The sequence below is a fragment of the Trichosurus vulpecula genome, chromosome 5 (genome assembly GCF_011100635.1).
Source record: "Trichosurus vulpecula isolate mTriVul1 chromosome 5, mTriVul1.pri, whole genome shotgun sequence".
NCBI lineage: Eukaryota > Metazoa > Chordata > Mammalia > Diprotodontia > Phalangeridae > Trichosurus > Trichosurus vulpecula.
In genome coordinates this window covers 67,296,305-67,319,048 of record NC_050577.1, presented here as the reverse complement: position 1 = coordinate 67,319,048, position 22,744 = coordinate 67,296,305, and the positions used below count along the sequence as shown (strand labels likewise).

Below are 22,744 nucleotides of genomic sequence, written 5' to 3'. Positions count from 1 at the left end.
ACATTATTGGGGTCTATTTAATATTTATTATTTGAATTCATTCATTGGGACTTAAAAATTTTCTTGCCAAGTTGACAACCTATCACTTAGCATCTGAAAAGTCTAAAAGTAAGACAAATGTAAGCATTACTTAATGACTTTCTGAAGCACAGAGTTCCTCCTCAGGGAATGGAATTCAGTATTGTATCTTTCATCGTGTGGCTGTACACATATGTACATCCACATGCTAGCCTCATTTCCCTATGTGTTTAGGTTCATACTTGGAATATTGAATATTAGCCAAATTGACCTGACCTGATAAGAGCTTACCTCCCAGGCCAAATGCTACAGGATTTGCTCAGCCAGTTTTTCCTACAACTGAGTCAGAAAGTTGCTGTGTATCACCAGGGCACAAATAAAAATAGTTATTCCCTTTCATCTTTAAAATTTGTTGTCTTAGGTATTTATGTGTTCTTTACTAATGTGCCTCCGTGAGTGATTGCTATGTATCTCCACTCTTCCCATTGTGTACTTACGGAAAAGTAGGCACTAGATTTATGGGAGGAATGTTCCAATGCTATTTTTCTGTGTGATTTCATTAAATTTATGCCTTATTTTGAATTAGATCTTCTGACTGATCAGTAAAAGTAAATGCATACACACACACACACACACACACACACACTGACTTTCCAAGGTCAGAGGTAGTATGCTACAGAATATATAGTTGGCATGAATAGCCATACCTCTTCTGGTCCTCCCCATTTCCCTCCCAACCATAGGCTATACTCCTGTAAATGACCATGTGGCCCACATACTCATGCCCAGAGGCACTGTAAGTCATACATGGAGGGGGGCAAGGGATTTTCCACCCACAAGCCTCACATAAATATTTCACTAGGTATCTAACATAAGTGTATATATAGTCTAACTCCTCTCATTCCCTCTGCTACCCCATTCCCAGGTATACATATGCATGCAGTAGAAGAGGGACATGGTGTACAAATTAAGCTGGATGAGTGTTACCAATTTTGAATAATGGCATCTTAGTTTAATGTTAGCTCTGTCATATAACCCAAGCAAGTCACCTCCTTCCCACACTGGCCTTCAGTTTCCTTATCTGTAAGAAAGAGGTCGTACTTGATAACCACTAAGTTTCATTCCATTTCTAAAAGGAGGTTCCTGTGATCTATGAACTCTTTAGACATCTCTTTTGAAATTCAGAAATTCCTTGATACCTTGGAAAATACTGATTTAAAAAGCAAAAGTGCTCTTTTTAAATCAGGCTCAAATTTCTGGCATCATATTTCCTTGTCACATGCTTTCAGGAAGGAAGCTGGTAATAAGTTTCTAAGACTTTGATCAGGCACTAAAATGGTCAATCTGTGTTCTTCAGTTTTCCCCATGTAGTCCCACAGGTGAGTTATAGATTTGCTATATTAGATAGAATTATTAAACCAGATACAGTATAATTTTTTAAGATCAAAGTTTTATTTGTTTTTCTGGGTCTTCTTCTTTAGAGTGGTGTGCATCAGGAGTGATGCTTAGTGGATGTAGTGATGGGCTTGGAGTCTAGAATACCTAGGTTCTGCTCTTCTCCCTCATACTGACTAACTGAATCATCCCTAGAGAGAAATCTATGTACCTCAGGCAATTCTCTGGTTCTTATTTCCTAAGTCACAGATAGGCTTGTTTGGGAAGTAATCCCCTATGTGATGAAATCCCAAATCATTCTTTATAATACCCTCATGTATTTGGTTTACAAGTTTCTAGTAGACAAGAACTGAGTCATTTAAATCAAATATTGTGCACTTCCTGGCTGAGCATCTCACATGAAATTACTCCCAAAGTATTAATTGATGATGCAGTATAAAAAGAACACAAATTATGGGATAAAGAAGCATCCTATATATGAAGTTTGGGTTTGCTGAATCTTAATCTCAGGAAGAGCTGTCATTAAGATTAAACTGACACTACTGGGAAGAATAATGTTTCACCCCAAGAAGTATAAGTATCAATACCGGAAAATCAATACTACATATAAAAATTCTATCAATACTCCAAAATGCCCTTGAAAATACACAGACAAAATGGAATGTAAAGGAAAAGAGATGCATTTTTTCAAAAACCAGCTTGACTCCCAAAGTATCCCCCCCCCCCACATATCCTACCTAATATGGAAGAAAGAAATTTTCCCTTTCCTTTTTTCCTTACCTTCTGAATTCTACCTATAAGCAAATACCTCTGCATCCATTAATCAAGTGTTTTCCTAGAGCTCATCAGTCAAGAAGCCATCTTAGTAATTAGAAAAGCAATACATTACAATTATTAATTTTTTTAATCTATTAAGTGCCTTGAGTCAGTTGGATTCCAAAAATTAAATTCTTAATTACCCTCTGTTTCAAAGACCTTTCCTCTACTTTTTTTTCTTCCTTCTACTTTTGAAATTAAAATGCTTGATTTTATAAGGCCTAAATTTTTATAACAATTTAGAATAAACTGCTCAAAATGATTTGGGGACTCTAACGTGCAATTTAAACTTAAAATTTCTTTCAGTTTCCATCCTTTACTCTAACATAAAGTAAAACCCAACAATAGAGATAATGAAAAAGAAACCTAGACCCTCTCCCAGACTTTTCTACTAAATGACCTTTAGGGAATCATTTCACTTCTAGGCCTTAATTTTCCTTTTGGTAAAACACAGCGACTAAACTGAACTATCTATAAGGTTTCTTCTAATGCTAACACTCTTTAAATCATATACTATTCTGGTTTAATTATTTCTTATGTTATTTTGGAGAGTAGCAGCATGGTAGCGGATAGAGTGGATAGGGTGGATAAAGAGCTGGTCTAAGAGATTGTAAGACCTGAGTTCAAGTCTGTCTCACCTCTGTTAGTGAACTAGGAAGTTTTCTAAGACTCTAGGTTGTACAAATGTTGCTCATCTGTATCTCCATGGGTAGAAGGAATTTCCTCACTAGAAACTTCCCAGATAAAGGAGACACAATTCTGGTCAAAAACAAAACAAAACAAATATCTTGTCAGTTTTTTCTCACATAATTTGGTCAGAAGTAAGATTTCAGTGGCCTTTCAGTGCTACCATACTCTGTTGTAGGAAGAAACCCATGCACTGAGGACCTTCACTTGCTCCTAAACTGATATGCACCGAAATGCTCTGTAGAAGAGAACTGGTTCAATAGTTTTAATTAAAGCCATAACCAGCCCATGTGCATTTCTAATTAGATATTTAATGTGCTCTGAAAATAGTAACAGAATAGCCTTCATTTTTATTGGAAGTTTTTGGAATGGAAGTTGAAAAAGAAAAGTGAGGGTAAGGATGAAATTTACAAGAGACTGGTGGGTAGTTCACACACGGCTCAGCTCTTGAAGGCTTGTTAGATGTTTCCCGGCCAGTGGCTTCTAAAGCTCAACTCATGCTGTTTGGCTGGTCTTTTCACTTCTCAGCCTTCTGTGTTTTCCCAGCCTTTCTTTCAAAATGCAGATTTCTAATGGTCTGATTAGCCAGCTGGAATGGGAACCTGCTGTCTATCCATCTGTCCATCCATCTATTCACTCTTTTACCCCACGTGGGGAGGAGATGGTGGGGGAGATGGGAGGAGAAGAGCAGAGACATCAGTCTTTCAAATGTTGTCATCCCTGTTTTTGAATTACTTACTGACGCCTGGGATGGGGCCTAAAAGATAAAAATTGCTTTCTCAAGGCACGAGTGGAAACAGTGACCGCATATAACAAGATTCTCAAGTTAAATGTCAAATTTCTAAAACAAAACCTCTGCCTTCCCCAACAGAAGGTAAAAAGTGTTTGGGTTTTACAGCTCTGTCTTAAGTCCCATGAAGTAGAGCATGAGACACAAAATTATCTTAATCTGCCTCTTAAAATAAATCCCACTACCACAATAATAACGATATCACCATATGTTTTCGAGAACCTGTTCTCATCTGATACTCATGATCACCCTGTGTGGTTTACATACAGGTATCATTCTCTCCCCATTTTACAGATGAGAAAGCTAAAACTTGGAGCAATTAAATTATTTGTCCAGTGCCAGATCCCCAGGCAGCAGCAGGGCAGGGATCAGAATTATACTACTCATGATAATGCCCCCACAAAACACTTCATAATTTTCTAAATCTATTAATGTTTCCTCTTCAAAACTATTTCAAAATTATAATTCAGATACTATCCATTTGAAACACTGAGGTTGGTATAGTGTAGGAAATTGCCTGAATATAATTTACTTCCACATTAACTAATACAGGAATTAATACACAAAATTAAACCATAGGATAGGAAGTAGAAATTTTAAACTTATTGGATTTGTTTATCTGAAGACTGAAAAAGAAAAATACTTTAGTCTAGGGGAGGAAAAGAAGTATATGTTGATTTTTATTATGGACATTGACCATTCCAGGGAATTTTTCATTTCAAAATGTACCATTGAAAAAATAAACTCATTTATATAATACATTACATATATTTGAACCTTACAACAACCCTGTGAGGTAATGCTATTATTTCCTTCATTTTACATTTGGGGAAACTGAGGCTCTGAGAAATTAAATGGCATGCCCAAAGTCATGCAGCTAGTGAGTGTTTACATTAGGATTCAAACCAAGTCTTCAAAACTTGGAAGTCAGCACTCTATCACCTAAGTCAAGCTGTCTCTTCTACCAAGCCATCCTTCAGGTGAATAATCATAAATCAACATTTCAGTGTGTTAACTTGAGAATTGCTAAGGTATGAGCTATTCCTATACTAAAAACAGATGGAGATTTTGAAGAAAGAGTAAACCCTAGAGCTTACATCAAGACTTGGGGAAAAAAAAGCACAAATCTTACATGAAAAGATCCCCTAATGTGTAAATTCCATAAATACACTGACAATAGTATAACCATATTAACTCTAGTTCTTATTTTAGTAAAAAGGCAAAATATGTTTCCCTCAATTTAACAGTACAATGAATGTGTCAATAAGATGAGAATAATTGTACACCAAACATCTGTCTACAATATTACTGATGTTTTTACCAACTAAAAATATGCCATCAGCATGCTAGTCTATTTTCATCACATGCAGCAGTGAACATTTTCAATCATCTTATAAAACAAGGACTGAAATTATTAAAAAGAGACTATGAAATTTAAGGTTTCTCCAACAACCACATGTGTAGTCTATTTTTGTTGAAACATCTGGCAAACCTGTCCAGTGAAAGTTAGTAGCTCAGACAACAAGGTGTATGTAACAGTACAATTTAGGGTGTGTGAGCACACGTTGGTCTTGTAATCAGAGGTCTTCCTCTAGGTCTTAGTAAAAGCTCCTTTTTAGAGAGTTACACACGGAGCCAACATAGCTTTACCAAGGACCTGCTTGGGTTTATGTGTAAATGATTCCACATGGGATTTCTCTAACTGGGTTATGAATACAACTGGGGAAAGGGGGAAATTGGGAATATGATCAGGATGATGGTTAACATTTGGCTGGCGTGACATATTTTCTAATTTGGGGAGCAAGTCTTTAATTTTTGCCTTTCTGCTTAGATTACATTTGAGCCCCCCTGATTATGTGTCCAAGACCGTGTGGAAAGAAAGTATTTTAAATTCCAGGGGTCTTCTGAGACTAATAGTCTCAGAAATAGCATTTTAAAGATGAGCTTTTCAAAGATCTCTAGGCGGCCTTGTCTTGGACTCGCCTAATTTTGGAGGTGGAGAAGGACTAAAACTCCTCCGGGTTTCTGGTAACTCGGGTTTTTTATTCAAGAAGCAATAAAAGGTGTCTTTGCCGTGGAGTTGGCGGCCCAGCCAGAGAAAGCCAAGAGGGTAAACACAGGCGACTTGGTGAGCCAGGCTGGAGGCTGATAAGGAACTTTTGAGCCCCCTTGTTTGGCTAGCTCGAGCGCTTAAACCTCAGGAGCTGTGGTATGGGAAGTGTTCTAAGTATTCAATTAGTCTCTTAGGTGAATTGACAATGTCTTTCGTGATCATTTTGCCCAGTCACTTGTTTATTTCTCTATTTTTCATCCGTGCAGCTTGAGAGCTGTTGGGTACTCCAGAATTTCCCCGACTTTGCTGCACTTGTCCCCTCCCAACGGTCTCAACTCGCCCAACCCTACCCCCACCCGTAATCCTGGTTTCCTAAAACTAATTTCGCACTCAGAACGTGTTCCCTTGGAGAAACGTAGGCAGAGTGGCTTGCTGCAGAACCTGCAGTGAGGAAGACCTAGATTCAAATCTTTTTTTCTGACGCTTCCTAGCTGTGTAAACACCTCCCCAACCTCAGTTTCCCTACCTATAAAACAGGCATCCTTACTCTTGCAGCTTCTACCTCCGCGGGTTATTGTGAGGGTCAAATGCGGTTTTCTGTGAGAAACGCTTTATGAGCTCCGAACCCTTATAGAAATGTCGTTATTATTTTAAGGAACTAAACAGCAATCTTGCCCAGTGTCTCTTGCCTGGCTGACGCTTGAATGACACCCACGTCTCCATACTTTCCCTTCTTCCCTGTGCCTGAGACATTTCCCGACAGTCTCTTATTCACTCAGACACAAGTGCTCGCACACCCCACTTTTCGCAGCTCTTTTAATGCAGGAAGCCTGGGAATGACATTGACTGCCGGTCTGATGCCTGAGGAAGAGCATCTCTGCGGGATGACCTGACGAGAGCAGCGTAATCACTGGTACTAAAGCGTACCAGAGTCCCTGGGGAGATAGATACACTGCCCGATTCTCTGGAGGTTTTGGGTTGACAAAAAGCACACGGAAATGCGAGCTGTGCCCATAGCAGACCGAAGAGCACTAATTCTCTGGTGATAGTGTCCTCTCCCTCATCCCATCTCACCCCCATCCTTTCCCTTTCTTCCTACTGGTGCGCATTAGACATTTAAACAAAACCCGTCTCTCAACCCAAAGAAATCCCTAAAAGAAAACATCACTAGACGCCCTTGACTGAAATTTGTCCTGGAGGTCGAGGCACTGGTGGAGCTGGGTCTTTGGGGTCACCACGATACGGTAGTGAGCTCCCCATCTCTTTAGAAGGCCTGTACAGAGGGCCCACGAATGATCTGAATTCTTCAAGAAGACGATGAGTATTAACTTCGCTTGTTTTGAGGGTAGGGACAGGGGTGGGGATTCTTTCTCTGGGTTGAGGAGCCTGCCCTAGGGTCCCCTAGGGGCTGCAGGGAAGCCCACCCGGGCGCCCCTCTCTCCACCAGAAAGAGGGCCGGCCCCGTAGGCGGTAGACAATATCGGAGGGAGTTAACAATCGCCTCCTCTGTGTGGCCGAGCGTCCTCCCCTCGGCGCCGCCCGGGAAGGTGGATTCCGCAATGGCAGGATGTTCATGAGCTGAGCTCCGCAGCTGAGAAACATGAGAAGGTCTTTCTATCCATGTTCCGGGGCCTCGCACAGCCCGCTTGGTAAATAAAGCGCGGAGGCGGACGCGGTTCGTGTGGTTAGCGCCCGGGATCTATGCATAGAAAACATGTGGTGGGGATGGGAACGGGCATAGCAACCAAGCTGGATTATCACCCGCGGAAGAGAGCCACTGGATCCCGCGGCAACAGGTACCTTCCTGAGGTTGGGGTGAAGGCGGGGGTAGCTGTTCTCCCCCAAAGCGGGTTCGCTGCTGTGGCCGACTTGGCTGGAGAGCTGGTTGGGGAGCAGCCTGTGCGTGACGCCAGGCTGAGAAGGTGAGCGGAGGTTACCCCGCGCCCCAGCCCGGCCTTCCTCCCTCCCTCCCCCGCGCCTAGCAGAGGACCCGGCTGCAAGCGCTAGGCTGGAGGGCCCGCCAGCGCTGGAGCAGCAGCTGGCCGACGCCGCTGTCCGCTCGGGGCCCCGCATGCGGGACAAAGTAGTCGCGTCTGACAAGGTCTGTCCACGCGCGCCTTCGAGCTCTGGCCGGGCTCGGACCCAAGCCCGCCGGTCTGTAGCTTGAAAGCGGAGGAGGTGTCGGGGAGAGGTAGAGAGGTCCGTGGGTCGGTTTAGTCGAGATTACCGTCTAACCGCAGCTCCATCTTCGATGGGCGACTCTTACCAGAGCGAACAGCCACAGGCTCTGGGACTCGAATCCAGGGTTCAGGTGAAAGAGTAAGAGTGCCAGGAGCGAATGGAATAAACTACCTGGAAATCCGGCAGAGGGCATGGCGTGGAGCGCAGCCATTCACTCCCGGGAGACCCCGAGTGGGCATTTAAACTGGGAGCTGGAGGTCTCTCCTTTGGTTAGCTCACGGTCCCCGAGGCATTTAGTTTACGCGTCCTTTTGCTTCGGGACCTAAAGAGTTACCCTTTCCCCCGCCTTTCACTTTTTTCTCAATCACTCCCCCAACCCCCAACCCTGCAGCCTCCACCTCCATCCTCACCTGCACCTCCCGGCCCGCTTCCTTAGTCAATGGAAATAAACAAACCCACCATCGAAGCGCCAACACCCGCCCCCCACCAGGTAGTAGCGAGACGTGTGTGTGTGTGTGTGTGTGTGTGTGTGTTGTTGTTGTTGTTGTTGTTGTTTTTAAAGTTGAGGATTTTTCTTGCTAATCCCGGAGCGCTGGTGGGGGGGAGGTGGTTGGAGCGGGGAGGGGGAAGAGAGGGAGAAAGAAGCAGCTTGTAGCGCAGAGGCAGCAAACCGTGGAAAATCTGAGGATGTGACTTTCTTTCAAACATATATCCAGTTTCTCTCTCTCTCTCTCTCTCTCTCTCTCTCTCTCTCTCTCTCTCTCTCTCACACACACACACACACACACTCACAGAGTGATGTACCTGTCTCCTCCTGGAAGACTCAGACGTCAAGTCATGCTGTATTTTACCGTGCAGCCAAGCTTACCGTCTGAATTACCTCCTTACAAATATTGACAGTGGCCATCTTTTTAATTTCTGTGTGCAGAGCCCTAAATACCTTAGAAGGGCTGCTGCTGCAGCTGTGGCTGGGGGTGATGGGCCGGGAGAGGGTGGGCGAGTGTGTGTGTTTGTGTGTGTGTGTGTGTGTGCGCGCACACGCGCGTATAAACGCTGGGGGGAGGACGTGCGCCAAAGCGACATCTAAGGCAGCCTCAGCTGCTACAGGAAAGGGGATGGGGGCTGATTTTATGAAACAAGAGATGCCTAGAGACTCTGGGGAAAGGGGGACTGTGGGGGGGGGGGTGGCGAAGCGGACCAGCCGCAAGCCGACGTTCAATAATACAGCTCAAGGTTGGGCAATGAGAAACTTTCCCTAACGTTTCCCTGGTGGCGGTCAAATGCATGCTAGCTGCAGACAAAACATCACGCCCCTCGGAGGTGAGCGTGGCGGTCTGTTTCTGTTTCCACGAGGCTGCAGCTTGAGCCAACAAGCGGCGGGTCTGCCGGGGGGGGGGAGGGGGAAAGGGGGAGGCGGCTGCAGCTCTAAGCTTGGGAGAGAAAGAAGAGGAAAAGGCAAAGGTGGGGCCCGGACTGCCCGGGGAGCAAGCTCCCTGGACTCCTTCCCCTCATCAAGTCTGCAGCCTTTGAAATGCTAACCCGGTGCCCAGGGGTAAAGGATCTAGGAAGTGGGAACCCGGTTTCGCCGAATGGCTTATTGGTAGGAAAGCCGCTGGCCAGGTTCTTCTACCTCCCTCAAATATCTTAGATCTGGGGCTGCAGTGTGTGTGTATGTGTGTGTGTGTGTGTGTGTGTCGGGGGATGCGGCGAAGTGGGGGCTGATATAGTGTGGGGGACCCTGGAGATTCACTGTCCAGAGGGTTAAGCTGGAAGGATTTTCTGGGTACTGCAGCGCCTGCAGAGGTGCAGAGGAGACTTTGACCCAACCCTGACTAGACTCTACTTTCCAGGTCTAGAGTCAATCATTCTTTATCCTTCACTTCAGTCCTCGGCCCTGATTTCTTAGTGCAGGATTGAGTCCAGTATGGAGTTTGTGCCTAATAACATCCGGAATTAGGACACAATAAAAATCATCCAATCCTGGTTGGTCACCTGATTCTTTAGGTTATTGATTCTCGTGATTCAGTCCTCCCCAATGAAACCTTTAACTTCCTTGGGAATGCCAGGTCTAGACTAGGGGAGACTGAGGCGACAGTCTCTGCCTAGCCCGTCCTTTGGCTCCCTTCCCGCCGCCCCCCCCCCAATCTTCCGCAGTGTGCTTTTCTCAGAATGAAACCGTTGTAGACAATGGCTCTTTTCTAAAATCTAAAACTTCCCTAAATTATTCCCCAATCCTCACACCGAATCCTTGGAGGAAGACTAGGGGTGGTGGCTGGGTGTCTGTGGGCAACTGTTCAACCTGATTGCTGCGTGATCTCAAGAAAAAACCGAAATAGGCATAGTCAGTAGCCCTGTAAGGAAAGTTTGCCCCCCAAAACGGGGTGATGATCCGGGGATGATCTGACAAGGCAGGTTCTCCCGCCCCCAGCCCAGGTGAGATGCTGTCTATTCATAACGTTTTTCCATCTCCCTCCGCCCCCATTCCCAACCCCCCACCCCCAGCACCAGACTCTCTTCCGAGCCAGATCTCTGGGCCAAGCTAGCCTCGAAATCCCTTTCTCAGCCCTGGGGACTCTCTGGGATGTGAGCTGTTTCCTCGAGTAACCCGATGCGCCTTCTTCTCCGCAGAAATCAAGTCATCTGGACTTCCAAACTGCACGTCTCCTAGTCGCTGCGGCCGCAAAGCGACGGCCTCCCAGCTTGGACCATGAACACCATCGTCTTCAACAAGCTCAGTAGCCAAGTGCTTTTCGAGGACAGCGGCGCCAAGGACAGGGAGCGGGGTGGTCGACCCTACAACGGGGTCCTGGATGGGACCCACCACCACCACCCGGAGGTGGTCATCCCTGACAGCCCGTCAATCAAAGATAACCTCAGTCTCAGACACAGGAGGACAGGGTATGTCCCCCATCCCCTTCTACTAGCTCCCATCCTTATGTAGTGGGAAAGTAAATACCGTGTGTGTGTGTGTGTGTGTGTGTGTGTGTGTGTGTGTGTGTGTGTGTGAGAGAGAGAGAGAGAGAGAGAGAGAGAGAGAGAGAGAGAGAGAGAGAGAGAAATTGTCCGGTGAAAGAGCTCGGAAGCATGTTTCTTCCGTCAGTGATTTGAACTAGTTGGTTCTCATCTCCGGGGTTCAGCGCTTGACATTTTAAAGATTTCACCATCTGCTTCTCAAGGCAGGGTCGGCTTCTAAGCTGATTTACCTTCTACCCTGGTCCATCCCAATCTCTTAAATAGGCCTAATTTAGGGATTCCATAAACCCTCAATCCCGCATTCCCTTTTCCAGCTCAATTGCGGCTGAGCATCCTAGAAGCAAGACTGGGAATGGCTAAACTGCATTCCGAAAGCAAAGCCAGGGCCTCGAGCCCGGGTAAAGCTTTCTTTGTCACTTCTCTGAGAATTCTCTTTTTCGGCTTTGATTGGACTACCGGGGAATCTGATTTTTTTTTAAAAGAAGAGATTAAAAAAAAAGTTTCAGTTAGGCTTTCCTTCCTTCTTTCCTTCCTTCCTCATTCCTCCCTCCCTCCTTTCCTTCTTTTCTTTTTCTTTCTTCCTTCCTTTTTTCTTTTCTTTTTTGCCTTTCTTCCTTTCTTTTCTTCCTTCCTTCCTTCTTTTCTTTCTTTCTCTCTTTCTTGATTTTTTCTCTTTCTTTTCTTTCTTTCTTTCTTTCTTTCTTTCTTTCTTTCTTTCTTTCTTTCTTTCTTTCTTCCTTTCTTTCTTTCTTTCTTTCTTTCTATCTTCCTTTCCCTCCTGTAAGCTAAGTACTTTTGCACAGGATAACTCTTTGGAGTGCATCCCTTTTAAGCACAAACTTCTGTAGCGCATCTGGCCAGCTGTGGGCAAGCGTAGCAGGGCAGAAGGAAGGGCAGCCTTGAGGTGGAAGGAAACGCGTGCCGGCGGTGACCGCACTGGAGCTCTAGCTCTGGTGAAGGGGCTGCTGTGGGGGAAGGGAGTGCGGGCGGAGGCCTAAGAGAGGTTCGAGCTGATCAAACATTCCCGAGAGAGGGACAGAGGCACTGACAGAAGCCTAATAGGGTTTAGCACCCGGCCAGCTGGGTTACTGTGGGGCATATGCGAGCTTCCCCTTCCCCTGGCACCTTCACAGTTGCAGCGGCTCCTGCGCTCCGCGGCGGGGCTGCTCGGGAGACTCGAGGTTAAGTTTCATCAGAAGTTTATTACCCGCCGATTCCGACGGAATTAGATTTCAAATGAAGTCTTTTAAAAGGCAGAAACCCAAAGGGGCCGCGAAGCAGGCGACAATCCCGAGACTGCAGCCGGAGGCTCCGGGCGGCCCGCGGGCGACACCTCCCGGGGCTGCGGGGCAGCACAGCCGCCCTGAGCCTGCTCTCTGTCGGCGGCTTCCAGCCTTAACAGGCGTTTTATTGGAAACATTGCTGGGCCGCCTTTGCTTCTTCTGGTCTCTTGTTCCCCCAGATCTGTTTCTTTCAACGAGGCCCTTCCTCCATCATCCGCTCCCCTTCTCCCCAAGTCTTCAGCTCTATTGGCTGCTAAACTCCTCATTACTTCCCAATGTGTGCTCACATCCCCATCTTTGAGCCGAGAGCAAGCCGGGCCTGGGGTGCTAACCACCGTGCGTTTTTATTTTCTCCCAGTTTCTGCATATCATATTTCTGCTGCACAAGCTTGGCGATAGCGTTGTTCTTTTCTGTAACCGTATGGAGTAAGTTTGGATGCGGGGACCCTCGGACACTAAAGTCTGGGTTCCCTGAGGAAAATCCAAGGAACCAGCGAAGGTCCTAGACCCAGCACCTCTTACTCCCCAGACTGGCTGTTTAGGTTGTATTTATGATTAGCAAGAAGGACGATGCTGCGGCTGAGCACTCAAATGTAGGCCCCTCCGCATCCCTCCTCTCCCTCCAAGCACCACACACACACACACACACACACACACACACACACACACACACCCCTCCCCTCCTACCTTAAGAATCTGAATATTTGGCACATATGCAAGCATGCTGGAACACACCCTTGAGAACACCCCTTCTCCCCATAAAAGGTATTAACTGCCATTCACCTCTCTTTCCCCACCCTCATTTATCTTTCTGCTTCTAGCCTCTTTGCTTCCCAATGGCCTGACACTGTGATTCTACAACTACCCCAACATTTTCTTCCTGTTTCTATCCCTGTCTGCTGAAGGCTACTCTGTGCAGTGCCAACTAGTCCCTGAGTCTGGATCCGGGATAAAGCAGTGCACACTTGGGGAAGGACCTACCCTTTGTAATGGACAGGCTCAGTGCATTGGAATTAGACGTCCTGGAAGGGGATAGGAGGAGGAGTGGGCCGTGGTGTCCTTCCCTCTCCAGTCCTTTTTAGAGAGAGGAGGCAGGGTACCAGGGACAGGGGAAGGAACTTAACAGGATTTCTAGTTATTTGTCATGCTGTACCAATCAACCCTACATCTCCTCTCCGGTTTTCCCAGGGCTCGGCAGAACGGAGGGAAGGTGAGGCACAAGCGGCAAGCCCTCCAGGACATGGCGAGGCCCCTCAAACAGTGGCTTTACAAGCATCGGGACAATCCATACCCCACCAAGACTGAAAAAATCCTCTTGGCCTTAGGCTCCCAGATGACCTTGGTGCAGGTAAACCAGGGCTTCCTTGGGCCCATGACTTTCTAAAGGCTTCTGCCTGTGCCAAGAGATGAGTTAGCCTGGTTTAAGAGCAAGCTCCTTAGATTTGGAGTCTGAAGACCTGAGTTCAAATTCCACCCTAACTAACTGTGTGGCTTGGGCAAGTGTCTTCCATTCTCTTCCTCAATCCCCCCTGTCCCCCCCACCCCCTAAAAGGAGATGGTTGGCCTTTAAGAAGCTTTTGAACCAGGAATCCTATGACAGCATCAGTCACAGACTTTTAAAAGTAAGGCTGGTCGAAGCAGCTGCCTTGGCTTTCTTCTTTCCCGGGGAGAAAGAGAGGAACTGTAGTGTTCTGTAGCAAGGAGAAAGGTTTTTCAGTAGTTTGGGGGCATGTAAAAGGAGAGTCAAAGGAGAGGAAGCCTTTTGGATTAAAAATGTAAATCTGGGAGGACCTCAAAGACTACCTTGTCCAATTCCCTCATTTAACTGATGGGGAAGTTCAGGGATTGGCATGTGAGCTGCCCAGAGATCACCCAAGTAGTAAGTGGTAGAGGCATGTTTTGAACCCAGGCCCTGTAAGCCCAGAGTCTGTGTTCTTTCCATTGTACCTCGCTGCATCCGTAGTCTGATATCCAAGACACCCTTTCACCTGATGCTTGTTCCACCCCTGTCCCAGCATGGAGAAATCCATGAGCCTACTCTTAATTGTAAATTGAGAGTTTGGATTTCTCAGGCATCTCATGGAAAGCTGATTTATGAAAATATAACTTAGAGGTTGTACAGACACCCATATGGAATAGTGCAAAGAACAGTGGACAAGGAGAGAATCAGAATTCAATTCATATCCCTTTAGTATTCTGTAAACCTTGGCCAAGTCATTTTTACTTCTTTGTATCAGTTTCCTCATTTGTAAAATTGGGAATATGCTACCTGCCCCATGGACCTCACAGGGTTGTTGCAAGAATGAAATGAAACAAAGCATGTGAAAGCATCATGCAAACCATAAGGAATCATGATTGAGCTGTTTTTCAGCAGTGGTTTTTGTTGTTGTTTGTTGGGGGGTGGGATGGAGAAGGATTTCTGGGCTTGTGGTTTTATAGTACCCCTCATAAGAGATCAGGAATGGAGAGTATTTCATATATATTCACAGGCATAGAAGAAGGGTGAAGAGAAGTAGGGGTGGGGTGGCAGTGATCTTTACAAAGGTGTGTAATAAACAAGGATTTAGAATCTGCGGTCCTGTATCATGTATAGAAATAACCCTATCCAGAAGAATTCCAAACTTTAGAACCCTTCAGTATTATGTAATACAGTAGAACATTTTCTGAATGAAATGGGAACATATGGCAGGTCTGAAGTTGGTTTATAAAATTTGTGTGTGTGTGTGTGTGTGTGTGTGTGTGTGTGTGTGTGTTGTGGGAGAGGTTAGGGGACAGAAGAGCTTCTGGACTTAAATTTCCTATGCAAATCTGTTTTGTTTGGGGGGAAAGAAAGATTGTTAACTTTCCCTTCATATGTCTGAGTGACTTTGTCATATCTGGAAAGTGGGAGAAATGTCTTTCTTTCCCAATGATGATGGTACCATGAGCTTTATTAAAAATAATCAAAAGTAGGAGGAGGGAGAGAGGATAATGAAAAAGACAGGTAACGTATCTCAGAAAAAGGACTGTTTTGCATCTGTAAATAGTAGGCAAGTTCCTAAAGCACTGGGTTTCTAATAGAAATGAAATGATTGAAATGCCTGAAATAAGTCTAAGAAAAGTGAAAGGTAACATTCCAAAGTATTTAGGAATAATCATAAGAACTTTCAGAAGTTTGACCCGGGTCCTATTTTTACTCTTTTTTTTCTTGAGAGTTGTGAAACAATATTTTCTGAATACAACTCGCCGGAAAAGGTCATTTGCAGTGTTGTCTTTTAACAAGAATTTATTTTTGGTAGTGTTTTGTGTAAGTGTTGGATGAGAACATTAATAAAGGTTCAGATCACAAGATATATGTATGAATAAATTTAATTAGACTTTTTCAGTTTCCTAATAAATTATTCAAATTAGAAGATTACTCAGCTTCTGAAAACAAATCCAAATGACCAAATATTAGCATGACAGGTGCCATTTATTTTGAGAGAACGGTTGCTTTTAGAGATGTCTGGGTGCTAGACAGTGATGGGAACAGTATATTGGTTTATTTTCATTGGCTTAAGCCAAACACACAAAAATACTTTGAATAAAGCCATATTTCAACATTTGGTATATTTTTCAAGTTGTAAACGAAGAAAACTTATGTTTTTATTTAGCCTTTTAAAAAAACTCAGCAGTGACTAAAGCTACAATTTGTTATTAGCAAGGATATTTAAGTTTGGTTGGCCCAGTCAAATATTTTGATTGGAGCTGGAATCAAAGCATTTGTCATTTTAATCAGGAGTAAAAATAATTTGACACACATATGTGGTGGTTCAAATGCACATTACTAGAATTTTTGGGGGTAAATGTCATGATAGCTAATTTATAGGAAAAATCCTTTCCATTCAAGATGTTCATTTTTCTTTCTCTTACATCTAAGCCCCAATAAATCAAAATTGGCACCGAAATGGAGAAGGCCACAGAATGTCTCACATGGGTTTCTAAATGAAGCAGAAATCATGATTTATGGCAATAAATAATACCTGTTTCATAATATACAAATTGTCTGTTTAATATAGTTGGTTTCAGGGGCTTTGAAGTGGGAAAAATAAAAGTTTAGTTAGAATAACTGACAGGCTCTCTGTCTAAACCAAACTGACATCATTTGGGTGCAGCTCTTCTAATACAAGCTTCGTGGACATCTGCACAAGACAAATACATAATACATAGTCTGGTCAACCAAAGCAGATCTTAAACCAAGAAAGGGAGATCTATTATTTAAGCACTTTGTAGTGCAGGGGGCAATGAAGCTGACACTTTAATTCCTATAAATCAGAGACCAACTTATAAAGGGTGTTGGGGTCTCCCAGTGAGTAAATTAGTTTATGCCTAGCATTTCTCTTTCTTTCTCAAAAAGCTTAAAAGAGCTTATACCAAAAGAGTAACGACTAAGAGTAATTTTACTCCTAAAGCTGTTTTCCAAAGTGTCTACGTTTAACCTGGGTGAATCTGACTCATGATGTCCTTGTTTTAAAACATTTTCCGGGATTGCAAATGAAGTATTTTAATGATGTTATCATTGTCAGTAACATATGAAGGCTTTTGTCTATTGATAGCATAGAGGGCCAAATGTAAATGATTTTTGTTATCTTCCTAATCTGGTAGAGATTTTATCTATATTGATGTCAATATAGATATCTATATCTATATACGCACACATAAACCCATTCATATGCACTATATATACACATGTACATATATAAATATATACATGTGTGTATGTGTGTACATATCTATATATGTGCACATATATAGTGTACATAGGTGTGTGTATGTGTGTATATATGTGTGTATATATAAGTTACTCTTATCTTCATGACTTTACTGCCTTGTCATTATATAGCCACATGATATATGATATAAGCCAATTGTGAAGTCGCCTGCTGGTTCTTTTGCTTAATTGCCTTGCAGAATGTCATATATTTTGATATTTCCTTTTACATTTATAGTTTCCTTTTGAGTGGGTCTTTCAAGGTAGGAAATTCAAATCCCCAAGCTACTCTCGGATAATAATAATAAGTTTTCAAGTGGATTGCCTCTCTCCCTAAAAGTTGATAAGAGAGAGCCCAAAACTTAAATGGAAGTAGATTAATGAAAATTAGAGTGGTGGACACTTATTTACTTAATATGCCTTATCTCACTGAACACTCATGACAATCCTAGGAAACAGATGCTGTTATCATCTTCATTTCATTCTGATAATGACTTTTTGTACTTAGGGGTTTTTTTGGGGGGGGTGGCGGATCTGAACCTGTGAGGTCGTTATGTAAAGTAGAGGTGTCAAACTTCCTGTCAGGAGTGCACATGGCCCACAAGATAGTCAAGTACAGCTCAGATCAGATTAAAGTGTAATTGGGAAATATTTAACAGAGTAAACTAAAATACAATAAAACAGATAATATTACGTTTTAAAACTGTCAATATATAGTGGGCTGGAATTCTTCGGTACAGTGAGTAGCCCTGTTCCTATCTGATTTTGACATGGTTTGTGTAAAGAACTCCTCAGCGAAGAGGATCCTTCTACCAAAACAGAGCAGGAACAGTTGCATAAATTAATGAATTACTGGATAGTCTGGGTCCACTGAAAAGTTAAGTGTCTTGCCCAAGGCCCCGCAGCAGGTATGTGCCAGAGGTTGTATTGGAACTTAGGCAGGTGGCTGACTCCAAGGCCGGGGTCCTATTAACAATGCCAGCCTGCCTTTCTCTCTGATAGTAGTAGGATAATGAATCAAAACCTACACTCTCCCAACAAAACAAAAACAGACCTGAACATTTCAATTAACTTGTGTTTTAGCATTTTATCCTTCCCATTAGAATCAGCAGGCTGACCTAATTGGTCACATATTTGTTATGCTTTCATTTGCATTATTAGTCTGGAATCTTTTTGTTTCTTATTTTTACTATTTAATTAGATTCAAGCATTTGTGTGTATATGTTTGTGTTGTATGTGTGTAAAAAAGGACAGAAAAATAATTTCCTTTCCAAAAGAAATTAATAATAGCCATTTTATGGAATAAAATTCATTTGCTTTTGCATGATCAAGACCATGAGTATATGTGGCTAAGATTTTCATCATGTACAAGTTTGTATAAGAATAGCTCTGATAGGGTAGAAATTAGTTAATTTGTCTTCTTTCTAAAGAATTCTTAGTTCTTCTTGATCAGTAATGTGCAGAATATTGGGTTTGAAGCAATCTTTTGAGAGGGAGGTGGAGAGAGTCTAAGGATCTCAGTATTTTTATTAATATGTCTTTGGACAGAATTTAAATTACTCTAACATATGGGGAAGTGGAGTGTGAACCCTCAATTTGGGGGATTCTTTAATTTTTTCTAAGGATCCTAAAGTTTGATGCTTACAGGGTCCAAGATCATATCTCAAAAATAGAATGCTACAATTCTTTCCTTTTTGTTAGAAAGTTCAAAATATGAGGTGTTTCATGTGGAATTGAAAAAAATGTTAAGAATGAATTCCCAAGAGTAGATGCTGCTACCTTTTCCGTAAGCTAAGGACACGTCCATGTAACAGTTCTTGTTAAATGGAACTGGTTGGATTCAAGTTTTACCCTTCACTCTGCCCCGTCTTAGTTTCTTCTCTATGCCTGCCATTAAGTTGGCGGTTTGTAGGCTTCATGGTAACTGGTAAAATATTTAACTAAAGCCCAAATCCATCTATTTGCATTACACCACACGTAAATTTAGAGTTATCTGCGATTATATGGAAGTCCTGTGATAAATATTTCAGCTGAATAATCTACAATAAGTTTGTTATTTTTAGTGTATTATAAGATGGACGACTTCCAAGCTAACTTTTTAGGTTTACTACAGTGATTACCATGTCAATATGATGAATGCAAAGAAGCCCCATTAGAGTAGCATGAAAATTACCTAGTTTTCTCTGCCATCTAAAGTCTGGGACTTCTGAGCTGTCACTATAAAATATAGGGATTTTGTAAACTACCAGTTTGACTTGAAAATGCCAATTCAAAGACCACTAGACTCTCTTTGGAGCCCTATTGCATAGAAAAAAGGCTTTAAGGAAAATCATAATGACACACTGAAGGCGTCTCCATGCTAAGTTCTAGGTAAACAGCTTGAACCAATATTTTTACTATCATCAAACTGGTAAAGTTTTCTTTCTTTAGTAGAAACTCTATACATGAAAGTTTTATTTCTCTACCTTAGTCTACCTCTTGGTCCACGGTTTGTATCTTGGATTAAGCACCTGGGATAAATCCAGGTCTGGGGGTCCACTCTGAATTTCAGATAATAAAATGTTGATTTAGTTGACATTATGAACATATTAACAGATTGAACTTCAATCAGTCTTATGAAATCAGTTTGGAAACATCCCTTCTATATTTGTATTAGACTCCCAAAGTCGTAAAGTTCAAAGGCATCTCAGAGATCAGTTAGCCTAATGTCTGTCTGAAGCATAAATTCCCTCTCCAGCTTCCTTAACCAGTGGTCCCCTATCTTTTGCTTTTGAATGCCTCTAGGAATCAAGGATTCATTAACTCTCTAGGCAGTCCATTTTTTAAAATAGCTCTAGTTACAGCTGTGTGACCTTGGGCAAGTCACTTAACCCCAAATGCCCTGCCTTCCCCCCTCCAAAAAAAAACCAACAAAAATAGCTCTAGTTGTTAGGAAGTTCATCTTTACATTGAATTAAAAATTGCTTTTCTGTAACTCACACCATTTCTTCTGGGGCCCAAAAGATAAACCTAATCCCATTTGCCGACACGTCATATATTTAAATGACTTGGTTATCCATGCTCCCATCCCCAGAAGTAGTCTTTTATGTGGCCAAATGTCCTAGTTCCTTCAACCAGTTCTTGTATAATTTTTTTTGAAGTCCACTGGTTGTCTTTGATTTGATTTGTACCAGCTTGGTGACATATTCTAAAATAGGTGTCCAGGACTGAACATTGTGATGCAATCAATATCTACTAGGGTTCTCCTTGACACTGCAACATGTTAGGCTAATTTTTCCCTAAAAGGGTTGCCATTTCCCTAGAACTTGATTGGTGAAGGGCCAAGGCTCATACCATGCCTCTGAGGCTTCCTGGTCATCTCAGCATATAAAAACACTCACCCAAATGGAGGTAAGGGCCCTTTAGACTTGACAGATGTCCCAAGACCACAAGTCACTACACCTTGCCCTGCCCATCAAATGCAATCATATAAAGAAGACCATGTCTAGCCAAGCTAAATGCCAGAGTGTCCTTGTTGAATGTCCTTTCTATGCTAAAGCTAAGTAAACCTCCTTTGTTAACTGCTAAATGACCTTTGAGAAGCTCATTTCTCCCCAACATGAAACATGAATTAACAGGGCTCGCTCCTCACAAATGCTATGCTGCAAATGTAGTCTGACCAAAGCAAAGCCTTACTCTAGATTGTCTCGTCTCTGATTCTGGATACTCTTCTTTCACAAATGCAGCCAAAGATCACTATAGCTTTTTTGGCGGCCAAGTTATAATTTTGATTCATGTTGACCTTGCAGTTACTGAAAAGTTCTTAGTCATTTTCATGTGAATAAAAGTTAAGCTAAATGTCCTAATTCTCTGCTGGTAAAATGGATTTTTTTTCATCTATAAGCAAAGTTTGATGTAATTCCTGGAAATGATATCTTGCACATACTTAAATATTTCGATCCATTGGTCTGATCCATTGTATCTGTGATCTCACTGATGTGGATATTCACTTCACTGCTGCGGGTTGCAATCCAACCATGCCTGGAACTCTTGGCCTTTGAGATTCTTGTCCATATTCTCCAATGAATTTATCACTGGAGGCCCAATCATTGTTCTGAAGGCCTTTGTCTAGATCTTTAGACATCATATGGACATGGAGGCTTTCCATCCCTTTGTCTTTCATTCTCTGTGTCACTGGCTCACCCTCTTTCCTGACCATATGTTTCTCTGCTGACATCTTTTTGCCCACTTCTCCTATGCAGTTCTTCATTTGTAGTACATGGCATCCTGCTTATACCCAACATGAGCTTCTCCATTTGCCCTTTGGGCGATCCTAAACTTCGGTTCTCTGGAATCGGTGGAATGCCATGACTTACCATGATATATCATTGAAAGAATATAGCTAAAAACTAGGGGCCTTTTTTTAAAAAAAAGAAAAATCTTGGGGTCATTGAAAGAATTGCAGTTTCCCAAAGGGAATTCTGTCTACTATCTTCTATCTCATTGCCTATTTGTAATGTCTTTCCAAAGAAAGTATTCGTGTTGTATAAGCATGAGGCTCTGGTGTAGACTAAGAACTTTTGGCCTTTCTCATTTTTTATTCCCAAACCATATTTTGCTACATAGTTTGCCCGCTTTTCTTGTACCCATCTTTACCTTGAAAGCACCAAGTATCAAAGTATATGTCAGTTTAAACTGGAGTGTTTCGTAAATTCTTAAGAGAATTATTCTATATCTTGCTGTTCTGCCACAGACAGTGGTATTAAAATGCAATTGGTTTCTTTGCGGTATTTTTGCAAATGCTTATCCTGAACACTACAATGCAAGATGACCAAATTTCCCGTGAAATGATGTTTTTTGTTGCCTTTGGATGCATGATAAGACTAACTCCGCCAATTCCTTTAAAATGTGGTGCCCAGAACTGAACGCAATACTCAAGGACAAAAATACTGTGGGAGTATTACCTTCCTTATTCTGGATGCAATAATTCTGTGAATTCATTCTCAGATTGTATTAGTTTTTTTGGTTGCCATGTCACACTTTTGACTCATACTTACCTTGGAGTCAATTAGAACATCAAAAATGTGTGTGTGTGTGTGTGTGTGTGTGTGTGTGTGTGAATCATCATTAAGCCAAAACCTTCCCACCATCCTCAGCCGGTGCAATTGATTATTTTTAATATAATTGTAGAACTTTATAACTATTCCAGGAAATAGTGTCTTATGTGTTTGTTGAGTTCAGTTCAGTTTCACCTTTATTAGATTCTGCCTACATTTCTAGGCTGTTCAGATCTTTGAGGAATCTCAGTTTTATTATATGGTGTGCCAAATATCTTTGGCAATTTCATGTCATTTGAAAATTTGAGAAATATGCCATCTTATTTCTCTCAATTCATCAATAGAAATGTTAAATCCATCAAAATCAAGGAGGGAATCTCAAGACACCCCTACTAGGGCCCTTCTTCCAAGTTGAGATTGATTCTCTTTTTTAAAAAAAGTGTTTTATTTTTCCCCAGTTACATGTAAAAACAATTTTTAACATTCATTTTTAAAATTTGGACTTCCAAATTCTCTTCCTTCCTCCCTCCCCACCCACCCTCATTGAGAAGGCAAACAATTCAACATAGGTTATACATGTGTAGTCATGCAAAATATATCCATAATAGCCATGTTGTGAATGAAAACAGACAAAAAAACTCAAGATAAACAAAGTGAAAAAAATATATTTCAATCTGTATTCAGACACCATCAGTTCTTTTGCTGGGGATGGATAACATGAGATTAATCCTCTTAATGAATAATCTTGGGTCTTATTATTCATCTGGTTCTGAATCTACCTCA

The 22,744-nt window shown here is 42.4% G+C and overlaps 1 protein-coding gene across 1 annotated transcript in view; it reads left to right on the top strand.

Annotated features, from left to right (window-relative positions):
* Window positions 1-10,647: 10,647 nt before the first annotated feature.
* The window catches only part of MKX (mohawk homeobox), a 101,741-nt gene continuing 89,644 nt past the window's right edge, over window positions 10,648-22,744 (top strand). Inside the window, exons 1-2 of the mRNA XM_036761064.1 lie at window positions 10,648-10,838; window positions 13,385-13,544. Coding sequence (XP_036616959.1) covers window positions 10,648-10,838; window positions 13,385-13,544 — 351 coding nt within the window. The remainder of the gene's footprint in view (window positions 10,839-13,384; window positions 13,545-22,744) is intronic.